The sequence below is a fragment of the Clavelina lepadiformis genome, chromosome 5 (genome assembly GCF_947623445.1).
Source record: "Clavelina lepadiformis chromosome 5, kaClaLepa1.1, whole genome shotgun sequence".
Taxonomy (NCBI): Eukaryota; Metazoa; Chordata; class Ascidiacea; order Aplousobranchia; family Clavelinidae; genus Clavelina; species Clavelina lepadiformis.
Genome location: NC_135244.1, coordinates 17,829,576 through 17,848,598, shown reverse-complemented (window position 1 = coordinate 17,848,598; position 19,023 = coordinate 17,829,576). Strand labels below are relative to the sequence as shown.

At 36.7% G+C, this 19,023-nt stretch overlaps 1 protein-coding gene across 2 annotated transcripts; it reads left to right on the top strand.

Moving 5' to 3' along the window:
* Positions 1 to 6,476: 6,476 nt before the first annotated feature.
* LOC143461314 (inactive rhomboid protein 1-like) lies at positions 6,477 to 18,912 on the top strand. 2 transcript variants are annotated; one of them, XM_076959197.1, is made up of 20 exons: positions 6,477 to 6,603; positions 6,979 to 7,050; positions 7,881 to 8,041; positions 8,168 to 8,263; positions 8,356 to 8,452; positions 8,746 to 8,839; positions 8,945 to 9,102; positions 10,646 to 10,780; positions 11,140 to 11,222; positions 11,338 to 11,568; positions 12,107 to 12,218; positions 12,564 to 12,638; positions 14,085 to 14,240; positions 14,548 to 14,608; positions 14,868 to 14,983; positions 15,362 to 15,465; positions 16,033 to 16,209; positions 16,966 to 17,119; positions 17,470 to 17,661; positions 17,869 to 18,912. In XM_076959197.1, the coding sequence occupies exons 1-20, from the start codon at positions 6,538 to 6,540 to the stop codon at positions 18,100 to 18,102; spliced, it is 2,574 nt and encodes an 857-aa protein (XP_076815312.1). In that variant the 5' UTR covers positions 6,477 to 6,537; the 3' UTR covers positions 18,103 to 18,912. The 2 variants fall into 2 exon arrangements, with proteins under 2 accessions (XP_076815312.1, XP_076815313.1); XM_076959198.1 differs by lacking the exons at positions 6,477 to 6,603; positions 6,979 to 7,050 and having other exon boundaries at positions 7,907 to 8,041; positions 8,163 to 8,263.
* The last annotated feature ends 111 nt before the right edge of the window (positions 18,913 to 19,023 follow it).

Sequence of the window (19,023 nt, the reverse complement as noted above, 5' to 3'; positions counted from 1 at the left end):
ATTACCCAGAAAGCGTTGGTAAAACTTTATAGTCCGGGTTACAGCGAACCACAGATAGCCAGATGACAGCATTGCCAGCAGCAAATCATTCTTTTAATAACGGGAGCAAATACAGGACTACTAACTTTTAACGATACATATTCTTATTTTTATTGGACATTGCAGTTTTATTTCTTGATTATCACACGCTATAAATTTGAATACTTTCTTTGAAGTTCTCAGCAATCGCAAAACTGGTTGTGACATGTATCGTTGTGAACTAGCCAGAAACGTTTGCCAATATCTGGACAAATCTAACAACCTAATCATCCATAATGGAATATACTGTATAATTTATGTACGACAGTTCCATGGGCAGCGTGAGTTCATTTTCGGTCACCAACATAAATTTAAAAGTAAAAACCCAACATTTAAGATTTTGATGAAATTTGTAGGATGAAGAACGTATTGTTTTGTAGAAAAAAACCTACGTTTTTCAGAATCCTTTCTCAGACAATAAGATTTAAACTTAAATTTTCTGTTTCACTTTATTAATTGATGAACAAAATAGAACCCGGTAAATCTACCACCCACGGGACTGTGTTGTCAAACGGTTCTGTTCGCCGGGTGGTCGCGCTAGTGGATTTCTCACCCAAACATGACGTCATAAATAATTGCACACAAGATGGTGTTTTCGCAATTTTGTTTATTCACAACTAATATGCATTCAAAGCATATTGCGTGATGTTACGCAACACGTCAAATAAATGCTATACGCAATCAATCACTTAATTGTTTCTAAACGTAATTATTCGTGCATTGGCTGAACAGGCCTTTGATAAATGTATGTTTTAATGCAACGCCTGATATTCCACTTTGCATAGTAAACAGAATTCTGTTTTTGATTGAAAATTCTTTTACTTTGGCTTATGTGGCGTCATTTTTCCCGTTTTAGGTCACAATCGGAATTGTTCAAAAGAACGGAGTGGGCACATTTGTGATTTTACACTGTAGCCTACGTTTAGCATGCCTTTACCTATGCGCGGGCGCACACAAACAATAGCTACAAGGAGAAATACGTACAAGATGCTCACAGTGTAGCTGTACATAATTAGTGACGATTGAACAATTCCTATTCATAAAGTTTTTCTGGACTTATACGAAATAATAGACTAATGGCCGTGTTAGGTGGGGTTCAGTTAATCGCTTCGTGCCAGGTATATATAGCGGTGGTAGTCTGTGGACTGGTTACCGGAGATGTCATCTTTGTGAACCAGAATGCAACACGATGCAGTCGGAATAGATGAACAGAAGATGTTTCGGATCGCTTTTCTGTGGTCTTGGTACTGGAGTTGTCGAGTAATGGAAGTTTTAACTTTAGCCCCAAAGTCTTTACTCAAGCCTAAATGTCTGAGTAATTGTTCATGGAGATTTTGTTTATTAGAAATGCCCAGAAGAAATTGGAAAATTTCGTTGAAACTAAAAAAATGCAATAGGCCTACTCTTTCTGACAAAAGTATTGTTTCGGATTGGCATTTTTAGTTATTTATATTTATTTTGATCACAAACTAATAGTTTTGTAAGTTTTGATTCAACATTTACAAGAGCATGCCAAAAGGATTAAAATGAAATTGCGTTCTAATACATTTATAATAATAGACATAGTTATTATGTTGTATTCCTAGTTAATCAAATAAAAACTTATAATATCCAGATTTTTGATAAAACTATGGTTTTTCAATACTAGCCGAGCTAGCCTTAGTTTTAGATATAGAATTACTTTCGGTGAGTTCGGTCTAATTTATGGTTATACTCGGACACGTTTGATTCAAGCAAATATATACGGTTATAGAGCATATGGTGATGTGCAATTTTATGTAGTGGAAAAAATGGTTTGGTCTTTATGCTTTTGTTACTGTTTTTATCATATGTGTATAAAATTGTACGTTTTAAGTTAACCCTGACTTGAGATCTCATATAGTAAGAACATCATCTCAATAACTAACTTTAAATGTTAGTAAAATCCATACATTCATATACAAAATTATCATTTTATTTTATTTTTCTATTGAAAACGTGTTTTTAATTGTTTTAAAACTAAACTGTAGCTATGAATCTTGGTTTGCGATTTTACATGAAACATTACAGTATAGTTCCAGTGAACTTTGTACATTTCATAATATCCGATGGTCGTTGCTCTAACGTTCATCTTGCATTGCTGCAAAAGTGCAAATGGTATTATTCTCGTTCTACATATTTTAATGCCAGCAATATAATTTTACTAAAGCTCCGAAAAAGAATTTATTTTGTGTTCTACGACTGTGCGGGTTTGATCTATCTTTTACATCAACGCCATTGTAGGTTTTTCGTATTCTTTTTCCTTTGATATTAGGTCGTAATTATTGCCAACAAAAGCGTCCTTAAACTTTTGACTTTGCAATTACATAGTATCAAATGGTAATAAATTTTAATTGACCGTAACGGCATGAAGTTCAGCAATCAAAAACAGCATTTTCCAAGATCTTGTCACTATTCCGATTTAATATCGTATTCATGTCGATTATTATTTAATACACATTTCGTGCGTCAGATCTCGGCTCACTGACCCCTGTTGCTTTGATCTATAGTCGTAATTGAAATCCGGTGCCATTTTCGATTTCGAAGTGAAGCTATACAGTAGTTACCGGTTACCTGGTTACTTACTCGGTTAAAGTTCAAGCGGTTTACTCATAGCAAATCAGATTCTTACTCTTCAAACATCTATACGCATCCATTCCAAATTGTACTGAAACCTTCAAATTAGGTGCCCAGGGGCGGACTGGACCACGAATTTTCACCGGGAAAATGTTCAAAAATGTCTCAAAACACTAATATTTAAGCAAAGATTTTTTATCTGGCAAAGTACATTGTTTAACAGCGACGACTTCGCGTCCTGCCCTTGTTCGACTTTGAAACTTGTCAAACCCGGTTCATTGTGCGATTTTGCTTCATTGTGTTCTGTAATGCGTTTATATAGAATTATGGATGATAAAATTATTTTTCGGACATTTTTTTAAAAATTTTCTCCCACATCTTTATGCAACGAATGGCATGGCTTACTTTCGATGAAGGATAGTTTTGTCAAACCTTCTACAATAATAATTTTTCGCGTAGCTCATTTCCGAGTGTGGCTCATTATTTAGTTTTTCGTCCTATTTGTGAAGCTTAAATTCGAATAAATACGGTAATTAACACACTGCTACAGTATAACGACACTCGCCACATACCATACACGCCACTATTATAACAAAACAACGTAATATAAGAGCACACGCCACATGCTTTATAAGCGTCAATATGATACGAATTCACTCGCCACTGGCGCATACAAAGGTTATATTTGGCGTGTTGTGGTAAATGCGCCTGAGTATTTCAGATTCTACGTTAGTCTTTCAATTAATAATAAGTACAGATAAGTTACCAAATGAATAATACAGGTTTTGCACAATTTTTCTTTTGCGCCACAATAGTGTGACCACACCGGCCACATTTACACGTCAGAAGCGCATAACTATTTGGCGCGTTGTGGCAACTGCATTTGAATATGTCCGATTCGTTATTAAATAATCAATTATTGATAACACCAACATAAAAATTACAATACTTTCGCATTACGCCCGTTACCTTACGAACCATAGTTATGAAACTTCACACGCCACGTTCAATGCGCACAAGTTTTTGGCGCGTTGTGACAATTGCCTTTAAATATTTCCAGTTTATTAAATAATTAATTACTGATAAAACCAGAAAGTTACCAAATGAACAACACTTTAGCATTGTGCCAATTACCTAACGAGTCACAAATCTGCGACGTCACTGACCATTATTAAATGACGTCATGCGCCATAAGCTCCAAACGCAAGTGCCAGAACCTTTCGGCGCATAATCACATGGCATGTTTTCATAACTGTGTCTTAAGCACGATCATATGGACTCATTCATTTATTTTATATTCCTTTTATATTTCGCCTTCAATGGTTCAATGTCAACTCAACCTCGATCAACTCAAAATTCGGTCTGTTTTTGGTCAATTTTAATCAGTCAGAGGTTTCTCGACAACTGTTTTCAACTTGTTAAGATTAGGACTAATTTTTATGATATTAGGCAAGCAAAGCAAGAAGCGCTTCTAAAAGCCTCACAAAACTTGATTGGTCCAAATTATACATATAGCTGGTTGAGCACAAAGGATATTTCAGTTTTCCACAAAGAATATGTCGATTTTATGTTCAAGCCGGCTAAAATCACTAGTGCTTGTGGTGTTAAGTTATCTTACCTACGGTCTACACATTTCCAATGACAACACACTAAATAAGAACGAAGTTCTCTTAATTAAATAAACACGCCAACCTCTTCTAGTACATGTAATCGAAAAAGGTCATTTAACTTGAACATTGAAATAATTGAAGCCGAAAGATGACTTCTTTTTTGGCAAAGAATAACGCAGAGATTCACAATAAGCTTAGTTGGTAACACTGAATCATGTATAATCTTAATCAATGCTACTCAACCTTCGCAGTCATTTTTATAAAATCCACAAGTTTATCTGAATAGATTTCACTGAACTGACAACGTATTTCGATCACAAAATACGGTTGATTTGAAAACAACCTATTTCTATATTGCGTTTGCAGTGGCCTCCAGGTAATCTCAATGGCTCACTTCATGGAATTTGTTTTGATACTGAAACAATTTGGCAGGCTTCGTGGCTCGCCGGTTCAGAAGCGCTGATTTACGTCAATCGGCTTTCGTGAAACCAAATAATACCATATGTTCAGTACAGCATCATCACTATCAGATTTCGATTAATTAATTATTAATTATCCAACATTTGCGTGCGGCGCAAGAAAAAAACAAAGAAAAACAAGAACATGTAAAGAAAAAGCACTTTTGGGAAATTTTACAACCGTGACTAAACTCAGTGCTGGGCAACTGTTCTGTTAAAAATTACTTTACTCACGCTTCCGCTGGTCAATGAAAAAAAGAGTGTCCATGAATTGTGATTTCGATCTCCCATGTAGGCCTAAGAGTGCTCTCGTTCTGCGGCTCACGTCTTTTTTAGCAATTAAAAAGATTTTTCCACTCCGGGTAATTTTCGAAAACCAACTGCATTCTTATTTCGCAAGTTTGCATTAACGAGGTTGAGTTGACTGCGGTTGAGTTGACCAGGGTTCGATTGACCGACCACCGGGCTATAGGCTAGGCCGGGTCTATTATGGAAGTGTACAACCATCTCAAAGTTCTCGAATTATGGCGTAATTGTAATTTGGGACCAAAAAGAAGTGACGTCACAAAAATCATCATCCTACGTCACCAACTTTCGGGGAAAATCCTCATCAAAAGTTGAAAAATCGCGTTTTTCGAGCCTACAATAAACTACCTTAAAAAACCGGTTGACGTAATAAGCGATGGACTTCATACAGTAAAAGTCTCAGTACGAAAAAGTCTGTAGCTAAACTAAATCAAGCTTATTTGTCGTTGTATAAGAAGAAGATCGCAACCAATTGCGTTGTCATAATAAGCGATGGACTTCATATAGAACGTCCCAGTATGAAAAAATTCGTAGCTAAGCTAAATCAAGCTTATTTTTCATTGTATAGAAAAAGTCTGTCAACCATTTCTTTGATCTAAGCGTTGGACTTCATAGATAACGTTATTGCCGATGGCCGAAAACTAGAAAAAATTCATTTCATATTTGGCCGACCAAAACTGTAAGTCCGTAGAAGTCCGTCTTTTATCTATTTTACGGAATCTGCAAAAGTCTGTAAGGATTCCGTCTTTTAACCCCTCCCTTCTGAGTGCGCGAGGGATAAAAATGATTTGCGCATATAATGGCTATAATCTTGTTGTGCGGGGGATTTCTCACACAAAAACTGCAAACTTTCCGATACTGGAACTGCCTGATGAGATAGGCTAAGTTTCTGAAGTTTTAGTTTACACATACAGACTGACCTGCTAGCCTAGCGCATTTATGTTTTCTAACTCAAATCGTTATTAGCCTATATGCCTCACGTACTAGCCAACAGCCAATGTTAGGCTAGGTTGAGATATTAGCACAGTAGGCTAGCATTTAAAGGTGACATAGACGGGCCATAGTGGAAAGTGTGGCACCATGGACGTACGAGATTCTTCCACGTGCTCGCCTAGCTTTCTTATCTTCACGCCTATTTATAATAAATAAAGAAAAAATGGTTGCTTTAACCATTGAAATGGTTGAAATTTAAAATGATTAATGGTTTATGATAAATAAACAAAGAAATGAAGCTTCAGTGCACGCCAAAATTTGCAACTTTGCACACATGATTTCTCATTGAAAACTGACATACTTTCCAGCCTGGTATAGCCTAGATGGGTAAATTTTAGTGACATCATTACTATATTGCATGACGTCAACCAAACTTCTTCAAAGAAGTGTTTTAATACAGGATTGCAAAAGTAAAAGGTACCTGATATTCTTCCGTTTTTTTCAAGGAGTATAAATGAGATTTTTAAATTAAATACCATAATTTTTAATAAATCGTCATGTCAGATGATCCAAGCTCACCAAGAAGTGGTCAAGTAGAAGGTCGAAACAAGTTAAATTTAAAAGTAAGTTGTCATATCCCACCATTGTTAATATATTAAAAAGTGTTGTACACACAGGTGCTGCACACAAGGTTTATCAACATGAATGCTGAATTTCATGTTTTTAACTTATGCCAACTTAAAATAAACAACCATGACCAAGTTTGGTTGTTGGAATGGCAATTATTAAAAAATATACAAAAAATTGAGACGATGTGCCTGCTAAATTTAGATATAAGTTTTTGTGAAAAACTGCTATACTTATTCTTTCTGATACTGCAAAGCTGTATTGTGACATTACATTTTATGAAACGTCCTGTACCATGACTAAAGGCTAATGAAAAAGGTTGTTAGCAACTTTTATATACAGTATTACCAGACAAAATATTTGTTCTCTAGCTTCATATACCAAAAGTTGGTGAAACCAGTGGCGATGTTATTTCTACAGCTCACGTCGCACCTGTTGGAATGGTATGTATCAAATTAATGTTTTTCTATTTGACTATGATGATTTCATATTGCTGATATTTAAAGAGCATATGAGCAGGTTGTTGTAGCCAGGCCTCAGTTTGTACGAAAAGTTTATTTTGATGAAAATTTATCCCAATTAGCTGAAAAACATATTTTTATATCTTTGTGCCATTATTATTTTTTAAACTTGAGGTTTTTAAAAAGTGTTGATGCTGCCCTGGAGACTTAAATGATTAAAAGACTAAATGAATGATTGAAAGAAAATTCATAATTTTTAGGGCATTGGATGTTTTGGGTTTAGCACACACATAAGAAATCATTTGAAATGTAGCTCTTGTTTATTGCATGCATTATTGCTTCATACAATTTTGTTACTGATTCTACAAGTTGCCACAAATACATGTAAATGATTTTTTCTTACCCTTATGTTGTTTATTGTCTACAAGAGTGATGTGTGAAAGATAGGTTGTTAAATTTTTAGTTGTTGATAAGATGTATGAAAAACAACATACGGTGATTGTTCCACTGTTTTCAATTGTTGCTTTTAGACCTAGTGGTAAAGTTAGATAATGATTTAAATACCGGCAAACACTAACAAACTTACTAGACAGTAACTTATGCATATTTATTGTGTTTATAAGCAATTAACAATGCATACACTTTTTCTGCATTTTGGGTGGCTGACATTATCCGAGGAAAATACCATAAATGGCTGAAGTTTAAAACTTTTGGGTATTTTTCTGTTTATCAATTTTCTAGCAACCAGAAACACTGTCAATAAGGTGAAGTCTTCCCATTGGTAAAACTGAATTTTTCATTTCACAATTTAGTCGCCCGAGAATGTGATCCCTGGCAGGTCGTACAACCGCAGCCAAAGTGTTCCAGGTAGTGAGTCTATTTCCACAAGTAAGCCACGAGGCCCTCCACATCCCCGAGCAAGAAGGATGCAAAGGCAGTCATCACTTTTGCAGAGAACTGCCATGTTACGGAGGTGATGTTTTTACATGGGGCCAATGTTTGTAACAAGTTCACATGTTTTGTGTAAATATTTTACTCATTGGTGTTATTTTTGGTAATAATTTCTGGGACCGTCGTAATTTTACTGTTTTCAGTACAGTGGTTCCAGAAGAATGAAAGAAGCAACTGAAACTTTTGTTGGGATTGGAAAGAACTGTAATTCGGATTACGAGAAATGGAGAGCCCGACATCTTAGGTAAACACTTTAATTCATGAAAGCATTTACACATTTTCAGCTAATTACATTTTTGGTGCATTTTTTAGTTGGCATTTGTCTTCTGTTGTTAGGTATTGCAGTATGAAGTATGGGCGATTAAAACCTGAGCATGAGTCCGCGATAGATGAAGTCAGCTTCAGTCAGTCAACGTCACCGTCACTGCCACAAGTAGGACTATTTCATAACTCATTATATTAAAATTTTTAACATTTGTGTTTACATACCAGTAGTGAAGCTTGGGAGTTCTGACAAAGTGATAAGTCTTTTTTGTCTTGAGGTCTAATTTTACTTCTTTTGCTTTAATTGGTTCAATTCTATCATGATTTTCTTACTTATAAACTACTGCATGAAAGTACAGCATTAGTGCACCACCATCGGGTATGTTGCTCTGAAAATAACATTCTTGCTTAATCAGCAATTGCAACTATTGCTGTATATCCCTTACATTTGTTTTCACCCAGATTTACGATCCATATGCTCGTATCCGAGGTTCACGGTTTTATGCATCAGGAGCAGCCACACCAGATGATACAGATGGGGCTTCGTCTATCGCCGGTTAGTGTTTTTTTGTGTTCACAAGACAATAAACTTAGCATTTCCGATTTTTTAAATTCCACTGCCACATAAACACATTTGTTATTGGCCTTGACATGAATTTAGGTCCCATGGCTGTGAGTACCCCTCCACCACCGATGACACCTAGTGGACGTTCAGTCGCCAGCATGAGGTTTGGAACTGGAATGCGACATCAAAGCCACCGAATGCGGAAAGAATCCGTTGCCAAGATGAGTTGGAAAGTGCTCAGTGCTGTTGTGAAGGTGAGTGGTGTATTAAGGTTTAGGCTGCCACTATTTCATCGAAAAAAAATCATGTGTTCAAAGTTATTTTTTGTATTTTTTTTTAACTTCACTTAAATGTTATAACACAGTAACAAAAATCTAACCTAAATCTATATTCTAATCTAAATCTATCTCCGATAAACCGTAAATAGCTAAGTTGAACTTTTCGCATACCCATTCTCCTAACCTAATCGCTTATCTTGGTGACTTATGGTGAAATAGCCACTTCCTAAGGTTTTTATATCTAGTTGTTGTTGGTTTCTGAAGATCTTTGCTCTTAAGAAAGTTTGAAGGATACATCTTTTGAAAACACTATTTTTGATAACAAATAATAAATACAAGCAAAATATCAGAAAGAGTTAACAATGTATTTGGCCCATGGCCGTGATTTTGTTGTAACCGCCATGGATTTGGCAATTATATAATTTGTAAATATTTTATAAGCTGGAAAACGAAAACAAAACCACCTCTTTTATGAAGGTTCTAACATTTAAAAGTAATATACCCTTTAGTTTATTAACTTTATGTTTAAACCAACTTTGGTCGTGAGAGTGTAGTGTTTGTTAAGGAATTATGCTAAGGATTTTGGTAACCACTGGGTGCGTCACCTTTACAACTAGAATTGTTTTTACTTGTTTAGTTTTCCCCATTCATTTTAGTAGATGCTTTGGTTAGTTGGGCTAGAAACACATTCCTGTCTCTTCTCTTATGTGATTTTCTCCTAACTAGTAGTAGTGCCTACAGCCTTACATGGCTGACACTGACATAGTTTCAAGACTATCTAATGCAAGTTTGTTTTGTCTCACAACACATCACAAAGAGATAAAAATCAATGTGTTTCCTGTTCCAGTGATCACTAATCCTATGTTGAAATTATTTGTACCTACAAACAGCTTGCCAAGCCAAAGAAGTTATGTGAAACATATTATGCTTAAGCTTACTTTGTGTCAAACATAATGTTTCTGGATTTAAATTGCCATTGTGATGTGATATTAGACTGTAACCACACAGATAGTAGAAACGATATATGAAAGGATAAATGGTCCTCATCCTAAAAAATTATGAAACAAAACCGTTTTATTGTAATACTTTTGTTGGCACATATTGGACTTTTAAAACGGCATAATGGATTTAATTTGATGGGTTTCACAGAGAAATCAAACAATGAAGCAAGTTGGACCTTTATGAATTAAGATAATTGAATATCATCAATACAAACAGTTTCTAACATTCGTAACTGGACCACTTTGTAGCTGAATTAATTCGAAAAAAGCATAACTTTTGTTGTACAAATAATACAAAATTACAGTCAATGATGCTGTTTTCCTTGGCCTTACAAAACGTTGAGGAAAAATGTCCAAATCCAAAGCTAATCGATGTTGAAAATGTTTGGCAAAAATGGAACGATATCACAAAGCATAGAAATGTGTTCAAAAATCCTTTTTAGACCTAGCAACTAAACTGCAGAAGTTTCTCAATTTACACGCTAAATTATGGCAATGCTGCTGATTATGTTGTGCAGGGGACATCTGTGATGAACAATCTCATGCAAGAACATCAGGGACCAGATAAACGCAGTTTTGCTCTTCCAAGCTTGGCTGAAGATGAAGTGGAAGAAACACAAGCCGAGCAGGACACCAGCTTCTTCACACACGAGGTACAACTGTTCAATGATATTGTTGCTAACAGAAGACCAAAATGTATCTAATCTTTGTGTATTTCAATTGGTGTAACAAGCTATTGATTCGGGTGGATTTCACTCAATCATAAAGCCCAGTAAATACGATTAAATTTTTTTTCATATAACGATTGATCAAAGTTTATTTAATCTCCTAATTGATTTGGGGTATTTGAAAAATGTTTCGATGTGAAATTGAACAGCGCTCAGTCCCATGTAAAACAATGTGCTATGATGCAAACATATTTTATGCTACTTAAATAAAATGATGATCAGTAATTAACTTTAAATACATTTTTTCTTCACGTGTGTTGTAACAATGTTTTGAATATCATCAGATGCCGACAATAGTGGAAGGGGAATCATACGTCGATGAAGTATTTTTTGATCAGACCACTGTTGAAGACTTGCCCAGTAAAAGGTAATCTCTTTCGTTCTCAAAGAAAAAAAAACAAGCAATAACCATGACCTTCACATTTACATCGCCAAGCAAAATTCACTGCAATGCTTGTAACAAAATAAAAACTAATTTCCAGGGAGGCGGTGAGTCGCCGGGCGGACTTAGTTGCGGCCATGCCATATTCTAAAGGCAAAGGTCGCAAGCGTGGCCATAAAATTGGCGTCAACAGGGTTCTGTCTACTGCCTTTAAGCGAGAAAAACGCCAGTACGGCCGAGGTTTGGTCGGTCGTTGGCTTAATAGGCGTCTCACTCGAAAGCGTCTAAACAGCAATGTGAGGGAGCAACTTGACACATTTGACAACCACAGGTAGGGACCAGGATACCTCGGGTATTATGCTGGGAAGTCCAACTGGTTCTAGGTCGGTTCAACCCAGGAAAACCCAACCGTCATCTGTGGGTTAAATAGCCCTTGAGTCGTATTGATCCGGGTTTAGTCGTACGTTGGATGAAATATCTTGGGTTTGCTCGTCCTGGGTTGAATTGACTGACCACTAGTCCGTCTAGGTTTCCGTGTTTACTTAACTAAATATGATGACGTAAGTCAACATGATACGGTATTACGCTGTGATTCCTCGATGTAATTGTTTGAGCCGTATCGGTCGGGTTCATAGTTCGTTTCTTAGCAGGATTTTGGAATGTTGTTAAAATCTACTGAAACTCATAAGTAGTTGAATACGTGCCAATATCCTAATATTTTAGCCTCGCGGTCATAGAAACTTCTAAACGGTCATTGAAAAATTGACCAGTTAATCTCATTATTGAAACATGACTGCTTGATTTTTGTTTAACAACATTTTGGAACCCTTTGCATTTTTACGTGGTTTGACAAACGTGTGTTTTTACAGACCTTATTTCACATACTGGATTACTTTCGTACATATCGTCATCACCATTATATCAATTGCTGTGTATGGTATCGCGCCCGTCGGATTCACCTATGTTAGCGAAAAGTTTACGGTGAGTTACGCAATCGTGTCTTTGTCTGGACGTTTTATTAATGCTCGCGAACTATACAGACTGGTTCAACATATGATTCATACGTCCTTAGTATTTTATGGCTTATAAGAAGCCACAGTTAGTAACGGCGGAGGTCACCATTTGTAAGTGGTTGCACCACATTTAATGTTACGGCTCCAAAATCGGCAAGTTGTCATTTGGTTATTGTAGGTTGACTTAAGGTTGCAAAATCAAGGGAAATACCTCATTTGTGCAAAGATAATATTCATTAGTCAATACCACCTTGGCCAAGCGATTGAACTTTGGCCAAGCATGTCATCTGACAAAATATATTCTTTTTGGTAGACAACTAAGAAATCCTTGTCTCGTGTTAGCGAAGTGTTTGAGGAACCGGAAAATTTCTGGATCGGTCCAAGAAATGTGAGTAGTTGTCAATATTTCGCTCTGTTTGTAAGTACAGTACATTTTTATCCTGTCAAGTTTTGACAGCGGTAAATTTCTCAACTCATTCTGCTAAAGGTAAGCAACGAATCACTTGCTGAATTTTCAACGGATGTTCCACGAGATACTGAATACATGATTACACTTAACGCCGCGAGGCCGCTTAAATTTGTTCTATATTGAGTTACACAACTGCGGCGATTTTGCTATCATGTGTAAAATTATTTATTATTCCAGTGTTGCACAAATTTTGTAATTGGATAGTACTGTAGTATATAACTTTGCCGCTATTTGCATTTGCTCGTTTTCAACATAAAGTAATAGAACCGCCGAGAACTAAGAGAGCAGATTGTGGAGCGTTCAAAATCTGTTTGCGGCATACTACGACGCCCGTTCGTTGCCGTTGTTAGTCTTCTGCATTGCAAACAAGCCTGTGGATAAGGTGATGCCGATATGTCACTGTACAATTCACTTCCACTTTTTTACCTCAATGGCTCACCAATTCCTCTCGCAACCATTTGATGTGAATGTTATTAAGATCGCGTAATCTGCATGTACATTTGTATTAAGATATATCTGCGTTTGAGAAACAGCTACAATAAAACGACACCTCGGGTCAATTCATTGTTTAAACCAGTGATTCTCAAACTGCGTGCCGCCACAGATTCTCAGGTGCGCCCGCGAATCTTTTTGGAATTTTGGAAAAGAACTGTATAAATATTTAAAATAAGGCATGCAGACAAGCATACGACTTAAAAGCGCTCTAACTGCTTCAATAGCTGATAAATAAGCACATGTCCATCCAATAAGTACATCCATCGCATTAACACGTGAAAATAAATTTTTTTAAAGCAACTTTTCTTCTCTTGTAAGTGTGTCGCAAGCGTTTTATACTTTTTCTAGTGTGCCACAAGCTGAAAAAGTTTGGGAACCACTGGTTTAAACGAATCTGTTAATTTATATGGTATTTATTTATATAAAATTCTAAAATGTTTTTGCAAACTCTTGCCTCCCTTTGTTTGTTTTCCTTTGACTGGCGCATGATGTTTTTGTCTGGTTTGACACTTCAGAGAAATGTTAAGTTAACTCTGTAGATGTAAGAAAAGAAAGAAATCTTCTATTGATTAATTAGTACGATGTCATACTATTTAAACGCCAGTAAGTAATTTCCTGTTTATGGCTGATATCATTCCATGTAGGGGGAAATTTTGACTTGACTTGACTTAATAAATTTTCAGTAACTTTAACCAAAAAATGTTCTTAGATAAACCTGCCGAATCTAACAATCAAAAACATCGAATGTTTTACGGCTTAATAGTGTTGTTGTATCCAATGATCTTGACAAAAAAGCAAACCGTTTAGTATTTTCTTACTCGTAAAACCAATGTTTTTGTGCTATTTATACTCATAATGTTTCGAAAACAGAAAGATCTCATACATTTGGGTGCGAAGTATTCACCGTGTATGCGACTCGATCCAACTTTGGCGAAATTTATCCAGAAAAGACGCGATCTAGAACGAGAATCGGCTTGCTGTGTTCGCAACGACAATTCCGGCTGCATACAAACCAACGAATGCAATGTAAGTGAAGATGTATTTCAGTCAGTGTAATGATTTAGCAAGTGTTGGCGTAACTATTCAGGATAAATTCCAACATTAAATGCTTTGCTGATGTGTGCAAAGCAATACGAAAAACATCATCGTATATATTCCTCCGAGTCGTATTCTCAGACAACAACGTACTACTCAACTGTTCACGAGCTACATTAATTATAGGGTGAAGGGATCTGTTCATATTTCATTTTGTTACTATATTAAACGACAACATTTTATTCATCGGCCTGATTCATGGATATCTCCTATTAATAGAAACATGTTTAAATTACAGTACATGTTTGCTAAGTTTGTCACATGGCCGGAAATAGACGCACCACCATTTCTAAATGGAAGTAAGTGACATTTAGTGAAATTTCGATTATATGTAAATGCATGCATGCATGTTGTCAAAACGTTGCTACTATACTTTTTAATCTATATCCCAGTATCCAGCCGACACAAGTCGCATGAAATACGAAAAAAGTATATACAGGAAATCGATATTTTAATGACATAACATACTAATATGAAAATGCTTGTCTTTATCAAGCCAGTTTAAGATAACGAATCTTTTCACAACACCTCATCGAAATCTATTGATTCTTGTATCAGGTGTAACCGTGAACAGAACATCTGGTTCGGTTTGTGGACAAGACCCCAGATATTGCCGATCCCAGCAGGGAAGCTCTGCCGCTAATCAATGGCCGGACGACATCACACGGTGGCCGGTACTGGATCTTACAATCGATTTTTTTATATGAATTCTGTTGGAAAATATTGCAAAAAACCGCATTTCATCGTGTTACTGGCAATAGCTTCGCTTGTTTATATTGAATGTCATGCCATACACGCAGCTTTGCATGAGGCCGCTGTGACTTTATTTTAAATCGAAAAATCATCGAAACGAAATGGAAACTTCTAAAGACAAATCTATAAATATGGTATTTCTAAACATCAATTCAAATCGAAATGCAGAAATATTTCTTTTTTCGCTATGCTTCTTATGGTCTCTTTCCAATCCATTGCGTTGTTATTATCTTTTTGAGATTATCATACGGCATAAAACCGCTTTCAAGTGGTTTCAACCCCATATTGTTGTCATATAGATATGCACCGATCCTCTGCCTAAAGAAGACTTTGAAAACAGCACCTACGACCACGTCCGCTGCAACATCGTTGGGCACCCATGTTGTATAGGACAAGAAGCACGGTATATGATCAACTTGTTTTACAACCGTGGCTCACCGCTATGTGTGTATTTTTCGTGCGGTGGCCGCGGAAGGACTCTAACGGTTAATTTTGTAAAATCCGTTTCATCGCGGGATACTGAATCCATCCTGATGCATTCCCAGTATTGGCTGATGCGTCAAGGTGGCACGTAAACATATTTTGTTAGATGCGGCGTAAAGTTGGTGCAAACGATTTAAATGTGTGCTTGACTGATTAATTCTGCAACAGACTTTTCCATCTTGCCACATTTAGCACAGCATAAACTACCACGTCAAATCATGAGCTGTGTTTCGATATTACTCCTGAAACGTGGGGACAAAAGTTCTTGATTGTTGTATTCCCAGCTTTTGCTCACAACCTTAGAAACACGAATAGCACAGCATTGGTGCAAGCACGACGCTTGAAAGATTTTTAAACCACATTGAGCTCTGTATTTTTAATGAAGCTATTAATTAGTTAGTTAATTAGTTAATTTAATTAGTTTAATTTTAAATCAAGCTTACTTTCCGAATAACAGTAGGAAACTTTTAATGAGCCTTCATTGTAGGTGCGAGATAGTGACGGAGGAATATTGCAAATACAAGCACGGAGTCTACCACTCGGAGGCTTCTCTCTGCTCGCAAGTCAATTGTATGGAGGACACTTGCGGCTTAATTCCGTTCCGGGAACCAGCTTACCCCGACCAGATTTACAGGCTCTGGCTTCCTGTTTTTCTTCACGCCGGGTACGTTGTTATCGTTAGATAGTTGCACATAAATTGTGTAGTGGTGCTTGATTGTATGTACACTATGGCATGATAAACTTGGCACGAAATTCTTATTCACTCTGACTAAAGTATATACCAGGGGTGGCCAGACCTGCTTCATGCTCGAGCCGCATATTACCAATTCGAGCTTTAAAAGAGCCGCAACACAAACACAAAACACGAATTTATTCACTTACAACGAAGTGTAGCTATTGATAAACATTAGTGCTGCGTGGTGATACTATGAGTCTCCACCTGGGCTTCACCAACTCTTTTTGCAATTATTAGTGTAACCGTAACCGAGACTTAAAACTAGGTCAGCCCTGAGGTACAGCTTCAAATTGACAGTTTACTTAACTACAGTGTACAAGTTAGCACACTTCTGTACAATAATGTCCTTTTTGGAGTGTAATTTGATTATTACTAACAATGAGTCCATTGTTACTACGTGTGATAGAACGCATTGTTTCATAATCTGATCAAACAACTCGTCTAACCCGGGAAAATGCATGTCTAATTCAACAATGCAAATTCATTAAAGAGCCGCAATTAAAGGCTCAAAGAGCCGCAGTTTGGCCACCCCTGGTATATACAATATGTACCACAGGTTTTACAACGAAATGCACAACCAATTTTTTAATCTTTCATTCTGTCTTCTTCTGAGTTCATTTATTCTGTTAACCAGGTCCAAATTCGTAAACTACTTTACATCTTACACCATTTTTACTCTCTCAGGGTCCTGCACTGCCTCGTGTCCGTCGTCTTTCAAATGACAGTTCTCCGCGACATTGAGAAACTCGCAGGCTGGCATAGGATGAGCATCATATACATGTTTAGTGGCATCAGTGGTAACCTCGCTTCAGCGATATTTTTGCCATATAGAGCTGAGGTAACTTGAGCACTATGATTAAATTTTTTTGCTGAAACTGGTGAATTAATTATTTTATTATAGCTTAGTGCTTTTATTTCGAGTTGAGTAGCAGGTTATAGAGATATTAATGCGTAAAACATGGAACAGTGCATGTTTTTTCGCAAGAGTTATTATTTGTCAGGTCAATAGTAATTTTTCTTAGATATTGTACGAGAGACTGATCTAGGTGTTAGAGTGCGTAAATCCTATCTCTCAGAATAAGCAACTACTCAACAACCTTTCACGATAATCACATTTATTAAAATTCGGTTTTCGTTAAATTGTCTTTTATACTGAAATCAATTTCACATTGAAATCACAATTTTAAGGTCGGTCCAGCCGGTTCTCATTTCGGAGTCCTGGCCTGTCTCTTTGTCGAGGTCTTACAGAGCTGGCAGCTTTTGAGGTCGCCACTCAGGGCGCTTTTCAAGCTGGTGGCCATCACCACCGTCCTTTTTGTGTTTGGTGCTTTGCCGTGGATTGACAACTTTGCTCATATTTTCGGCTTTTTATCAGGCCTGGTAAGTTATTAGGCCAGTTACTGGACAAGTAGATACTCGGTGTATGATGTTTTCGAATACGTTACCCTGTATAGTGTACGGATGTATTTCTTTCTACTTTGCATTAATACCCAAGGTGATAGTGTGACAATTGACCAGATTTAGTTATAGTTAGTTCGTATTTTATGCTAACCATGAACGAATGTTTATCGAATATCGCCTTCACAGCTCTTGTCATTTGTCTTTCTGCCGTACATCACCTTCAGCAAGTTTGACAAGCGCAGGAAGAGACTACAAGTGATCGGGAGTTTGCTTTTATTTATCGGCCTCTTCGTAGCGCTCATAATCTTCTTCTACGTTCATCCCATAACGAACTGCGAGGCGTGTCGCTACCTCAATTGTATTCCTTTCAGCGAAAAATTCTGTTCCAATCACGGCTTCCAGCCTGAAGACCATGTTTGAATTTCGATTTACTTTCGTCGATTTTACCAACCGACCTGCATCGCTGACCGTCTTCACCTGCAGTTTGTGACATTTTTAGCGTTTATTTCATTTTATACATATAGTTTCTTTTTTAACGAATTGTTAAACGTTTCACGTTTTTTTCCTATTTAATTGTGATTAGCCATCGCGCTGTAGCCTATTGCCATGATTTGTTGTTTGTTTTCTAGTCTTTACCAAATCAATGTTCCCAACGTCGTTACGTCTCTTTTTGCTGTTTAAATCAACTTGAATTATTGAAATGCCAAGGTTTGAAATCAGCTTTTCCGTTTTAATCAGCTTTTCCGTGCTTATGCTGCTTTCCGTGCTTTGTATTTCGAATCAAATGACCAAAATCTTATATTCTCCAAGACACAATGTTATCTTGGCTTTTGGAAAACAGGTCGATTTTCATTATTATGTCTTTCGAATATTACCATTTCACGCTTATCACTATCATACTGCCTTACTGTTTATTTCATTATGTGCTAAATTGCACATGTTTTGCCAGAACCAACAACTCTTATTTTGAACACACGTGGTGCGATATCGCTTATCATAGAGGTGCAAGAAAAGGACCGCACGATGTCGCTAGCTTACAAAGTCATGCAACAGCGTGTCGCCCTTACGTCATTCATCTATTACGTCTATTTTTTGAACGTCTAGCTGCACATTGCTTGCTATTATGAGTAGGTTGATAAAATTGTTCCGATATTTTTGTAGTTGTTTATACTTTTCGTTCATGACATTCTTGGTTGCTGTCATACAGTATTACAAGCGCACTCATTTTCTCAGCTTTTCGCAGGTTGAATTGATTTTTACAGACTGAATGTGAAAGCTGTCTCATTGTCACGTGATTTTACTTCAATTAATTTTGTGAATTCGACAAGTCAACGGAAGATG

Excerpts from the sequence above, each read along its gene's own strand:
- LOC143461314 (XM_076959197.1), top strand. The coding sequence starts at position 6,538 with ATGTCAGATGATCCAAGCTCACCAAGAAGTGGTCAAGTAGAAGGTCGA. Across the intron at positions 10,781-11,139 it reads CCAGCTTCTTCACACACGAG|ATGCCGACAATAGTGGAAGG; the intron begins GTACAACTGTTC and ends GAATATCATCAG. Across the intron at positions 11,223-11,337 it reads GAAGACTTGCCCAGTAAAAG|GGAGGCGGTGAGTCGCCGGG; the intron begins GTAATCTCTTTC and ends ACTAATTTCCAG.